Source organism: Periophthalmus magnuspinnatus, chromosome 11, assembly GCF_009829125.3.
Source record: "Periophthalmus magnuspinnatus isolate fPerMag1 chromosome 11, fPerMag1.2.pri, whole genome shotgun sequence".
NCBI classification, from domain to species: domain Eukaryota; kingdom Metazoa; phylum Chordata; class Actinopteri; order Gobiiformes; family Gobiidae; genus Periophthalmus; species Periophthalmus magnuspinnatus.
In genome coordinates, this window is record NC_047136.2 from 9,329,969 (window position 1) to 9,335,217 (window position 5,249).

Below are 5,249 nucleotides of genomic sequence, written 5' to 3' on the forward strand. Positions count from 1 at the left end.
AGTTTCCATTTAAAAAGAGTGGATATGAGGCATTTACACAGATATCTGACACTTCTCAGTAGTGCTTCATCAGTGGCATGTGAAAATGCTGTCACAGACTGACAGGGGCTGAATGAACACTGTCACATGTGAAACTATGGCACAAAGCAGATCTGAGACAAAAACACAAGCACTATTAATGGGACATTGAGCTGAGTTGATAAGGCTATTTTTCCCCATGGTTTTCTTGGATCATAATAAATTTTGATTTTAATAATCTAATAAAACTATTTTATTTATTTGGGGGTAAAAGAGAAGACCCAACTTGAAGCATCAGACCTGCACCCTTTGTAAATAGTGTTGAATCTATTATTCGTCCTTAAAATAGATTCCATTTTAACACCTGCACATTTTGAAGAAACAAAAATGAAAAATAGCAAAACAAAAAAATTTACAAAAGACTTAAACAGACATTCACACTTCATATTGGGCAGTTCACCAGCAATGATCATTATTCTTTTTTATAGCGTACATGTTTATAGGGCTACCATTGCCTTCTAGACATCTCAGAGAATAAAATCCACTTTGAATTTGAGCTGTACAATGTGGGCAGCATCACATTATGTGAAGTTTAAAGTGCAGTTTTTGGCTGATCATTAAGACGCTGACATGAGGACATTGTGATGGACACCAGCTCAAAGAAAAGACAAACTCTGTTCTAAAGTTCAAAGTTATATGAAGTGCTCTGTCTTGTGTAAAAAGATTGGAATAAGTTTGAACCTGCTGATTGTTGCTGGTAAACCTTAAACGTCAACAATAAACAACGACAGAACCACTGACACTCCTGATTGCCTCAGTGGAACCATAGCAACAATGGGAGAAACATCACAAAAACTGAAACGTTACAAAAGAACCGAAACTTCTCTGATATCACACATCTGTGGCATATTTCTTTTTTTCCAAATATCTCTGATAATCCATCTCTCCCACACGCCCCTCCCTTCTGGTAAATATATAGCACAAAAATATAGATGGGTGAATGCTCCCGACTATATATGCAATAGATTTACAGATCAGAAGATTCTGCAGCAATAAACAAGAAAGAAGAGAAGCACTCATAGAGTGCAGAATGACAGTGGACCTACATCCACAGTAGTTGGACAAAACCTCCTAAAGTCTCCTGTCCCTCTGTCTGAGTCAGTGTCAAACTGTCCATCTGTGCTGGACATGGAGGACACGCGGGACAGTCTGGAGACCCTGCTTTTAGACCAGTCTTTGTCTTCATGTTTCCCTGTCAGGACGGAGCTGCATGTAAACCTCAGATTCAGCTCCTGGTCTGTGGCCTTTGACCTTCAGTCCACTCTGTGGCAGACAGGGGGCGCTCCTGCAGAATGTGCTTTAATGCCAGAGCTCTCTGTGAGTCCTCTGTGTCTCTCACAGGGTCAGGGCATCTCCATGTCTTCATATGGAGAGAAAACCCAACGTTTTGGGGATTCGTGTCAGACACACTAGGTGCATTAGATTTGTAGTTTGCTTCCTGTTTGTCTTCTCAGTTCATCATAGGACACAAAGGAGGAGTTTCTCTGCTGAGTCTGTCCTGTTAGTGCACACTCCTCTCTATGACTTCTTTAGTTCTGCTTCACTTTAATCCCACTTTAGTTTGGATTATGCTCCTGTCTTTAGGGTTCCATTTCCCACTGCTTTGTAGTTAGTATTTTTAAACAACTTACACTGCTCTCCATGGTGTCTTAAATTCAATTTAAATAGAGAGAAGATTAGTTTTACCAGCTCATGGTTGTCATGGAGACATCTTTCCTACTGTTTTTCTCAAAGCTTGTAGGTTAAATGATTATTTTCTGTTGTTCCCTGTCGTAGCTGGACAGAGCAATGTTGTCGCTTCACAGTGTCTTTAATGACATCTTCTTCATGTCACGCTCCAAACTGAGTCACACGGCTGTTTGTTCAAGTGGGAAGACAACAGTGTGGTGCTGTATCTCTGTGGAGAGGGACTATATTTGAGCAGAAGAGGCCCATTTAAAAGCAGAGCCACACGTTTAAGGTTATGAGTGACCTCATGTCAGACTCCCGGGTCACACTTCTGCTGCTGAAGATGCAGATCATGTATAATATGGGCTGTACTTGATTTTATGTAAAGTTGGCCTGTGTTTTCTGTAGAATCATCTCTATACTTCACCTGGGACTTTTTCTTCCAGTCTGTTTCATCAGAAGATTGCAAATGCCTTTTATTCATGGAGAGTGGGTTTCCTTTTACTTTAGAGAAATTGGACCAAAAACTATTTCCAATCCATTTTTAGCTTTGTGGCCAGCTCTAAGTCGAAGCAACCTGCTCCCACCTCCACAACTTTGCACCACGAGTGGTCCCATTAGATATTGGAGTTCTTTAATTCAAGTGAGGATAATCAATCCTCAGACCATGGTGCAGACAGTATTTAGATTGGGATCGAAGCGCACTGCTTTCCCCTCTACTGCCTTGGCGTTGGTGTTGTACATAGGGTTCTCGAAGGCAGCTTGGCCATTATTGTTTTCATGTACTGAGCAGCCTGTGTACTGGGTTTTTGGTGTTGTTCTGTAATGACATGAAGAAATTACAAATATTAGCATACAGGCAGGTGGAAATAGCCTTTACATCATGTACACAACTAAAATTACATGTCTGAAGAGGAAACTGGCAACTAGAAATTAAATAATGTTTTAATCAGTGAAGCAGATTGCATGTCTTAAAATATACTCCTGACTCAATTATAGTGCACCAACTTCATTTCTGTAAATTCAGTATTTGTGATTCACTGCGTCTATCTCTGCCACTGAGTAAATATACTGTAAACAAGCTTTAAGGAGGATTAGACTTTTTAGGGAGCCTAGTGTGATTCAGATCTGCCCATCCAGAACTAATTCCCTTATAGCAGGCCTTTTCAGACACTTACAGCTGAATAATCATATCACATGTTAGTAACAGAGACACTGGCCAAATATGTTGAAAAATTCAGTTTAATTCTTCCTAAGTGGGCACTGTTTCACTGCAAAGTTTAAGTGTTCCTTAACAAATAAACAGATGGAGTATAAACATTCTAAATACAGTAATGTTTCTTCATATTATGCAGGTGATTAGAGTGTTATTCATGTTGAGTGACTCCTACCTTTGTTTGTAGAGATAAAAGCCAAAACCGGTGAAGATCAGAGCGAAAAAAGGCACCAGAATAGCGATAGCCACAGAACTACTGTTGGTACCGAGTTGAGGCGGTGGAGAATTATGACTCTCAGACATGTTTAGACCTGTCATAAACCAAAAACAAATTCATTGAAATTCTACAGCAAGTAGGCCTATTATTTGCAGCGTAATGTGCGATGTAGTGAAATCGCATATTACCTAGTCTTTGGAGTCCAAACTGTCCGTAGTCTTTTCCCTGAATGAAGCCTTGGAACACGTAACTGGAACCATCGGGCTCAGCAGAAACCTGGATACATTATAATTGAGTACATTATGAAAATATAAAGAGAGAAATATATGTCATACACCCCATATAAATTAATGTACATTTACTTTTCCATATTTTTTCTTCAATGCATCTCTCTGGACATCTTTTTTATACTTGGCATAATAGACAATGGGATCCGCCATCTTATTCTAAGTTGTAAAAAGGTTTTCTTGTGACACTTACAAATCCATCCATGGTCCAGGAGTCTTCGATGATTTTGGCAGGAGATACGGCTGAGTTCTTGGCCTGGGTTCCCTGGTTTGGGTAGTTTACCTGGTACATCAGTAGGAGCAGCCTGGCCTCTGAAGCTTTGTATACTCCTAAAATCAAGACCATTTATAACTGTCAAAAATCCTGTATAAAAAACTAGTACACACATTTATATTCCAGCAAAGGATGTATGAAGAAAATGCATTTAAAAGTCGTTTATTTCTGTCACGCAATTTTGACCTGCACTTTGTAAATGACTTTTCAATGCAACCTCACCATTCATCTACCTGCCAAACTACTGTTTTTAAAGGGAAATTGAAGCTTTTAAAATGGAAAAAAGTCATAAAACAATAATCATTATAAGAACCAATTTAATAAGCCAACCTTTCATTAAAATTGAAGTTTGGTCCTTGTTTTAAGAACCCTTGGAAACCCTCTGTGAACATTTATAGACCTCTAGGTTGGAAATCATAGTTCTTTGGTCCTTGTATTTTCATTGTGACAAAATCATATAATTTAAAATGAGCTACCTTAACCTTTCTCTGACCCAGCACTTGTGAATTGCTGCATTTTAGCTCCACAGGTCAACTTGCCTCTGGTGTATTTCTGTGTTTGTTAGATTTTCATTCAGCTGGCGGGGAAAAGCAATGAGGAAAAATACTACTTCATTCACACACTCTGATAACAGATGTCCCCCCTCCTGCTTTCAAAAGGAAATCGGAAGAGTATATCAGTGAGCCTTCTCCTTGAAAAGCACCATGTTTTACTGGAGCAAGCTGACATCTTAATCTTGAGTGAAAAAGGCTATATGCAGCTGGCCTTTCCATAGCGGCACAAGTCTGGCTTTAGCAGTTATTGATCTAAGACTGCTCCTCTAAGCCAGAAGATGCATGTTAACCGTCGGCGTAGTAGCTGCATCGGTTGTGATATGGTGCACATGCTCCCTGCTCTCTGCTCCACAAAACCAATTCTGTCTGAGCAGGATTTGTGTTTTAATAGGGTCTTAACCTCCTGCAGTGTACAGCCCTGGGAGGCCCGTGAGCGCATAGGAGCGTGTCTGTGGATCGAGTGCTGGATGAAATAACAACAGCTGCAGGAGAGTGGAGATAAGTGCATATAATTAAAACTACTCAGAGCAGAGGCGTGCCATGTTTGCGTAAGGCCATCGGACAAAAGAAGGGACATAGAGGAGCGTAGACCTAAAACATGCACCACAGGTAAAATCCTCCAGCTAAGGTAGTTCTGACCAAGCCTAGCTCAAGATCTGGAGATGAGTCCCTGGGCACTGCTCCTCATGGGATGCCCCAGCAGCATTGAAGGATGGGGCAAATGGGACAAGTGGTGAATATTTTTTAGGATGATCCTGATAATAGTGATGATGATTTTATGGGAGTCCATCAGAAATGTGCCAGAAACTTCATGGTTAAGGTTCAAGTATCATACGAAAAGTGAATGGACAGTCACATTAAACATAAGGGGAGACAGATCACTGTATCCCCTCATTTAAAAGGTTATACTACTTTGCAATCCTTAAGTTTGTTTATTATTTTTACTCTTATGTTG

The 5,249-nt window shown here is 40.1% G+C and overlaps 1 protein-coding gene across 1 annotated transcript; it reads right to left on the bottom strand.

The window, feature by feature from the left end:
* Positions 1 to 2,069: 2,069 nt before the first annotated feature.
* Positions 2,070 to 3,765, bottom strand: LOC117378582 (CUB and sushi domain-containing protein 3-like). Its single transcript, XM_033975207.2, has 4 exons — positions 3,660 to 3,765; positions 3,368 to 3,455; positions 3,138 to 3,273; positions 2,070 to 2,566 (listed from the first exon to the last, which is right to left on the bottom strand). The coding sequence occupies exons 1-4, from the start codon at positions 3,756 to 3,758 to the stop codon at positions 2,407 to 2,409; spliced, it is 483 nt and encodes a 160-aa protein (XP_033831098.1). The 5' UTR covers positions 3,759 to 3,765; the 3' UTR covers positions 2,070 to 2,406.
* Between the last annotated feature and the right edge of the window lie 1,484 nt (positions 3,766 to 5,249).

What these genes read in the sequence shown, in the direction of transcription:
- LOC117378582 (XM_033975207.2), bottom strand. Translation starts at nt 3,758, where the DNA reads ATGTACCAGGTAAACTACCCAAACCAGGGAACCCAGGCCAAGAACTCA. An exon ending in GTTTGGACTCCAAAGACTAG is followed by an intron (nt 3,274 to 3,367) that starts GTAATATGCGAT and finishes GGTTTATGACAG; the next exon opens with GTCTAAACATGTCTGAGAGT. An exon ending in TTTTATCTCTACAAACAAAG is followed by an intron (nt 2,567 to 3,137) that starts GTAGGAGTCACT and finishes ATGTCATTACAG; the next exon opens with AACAACACCAAAAACCCAGT.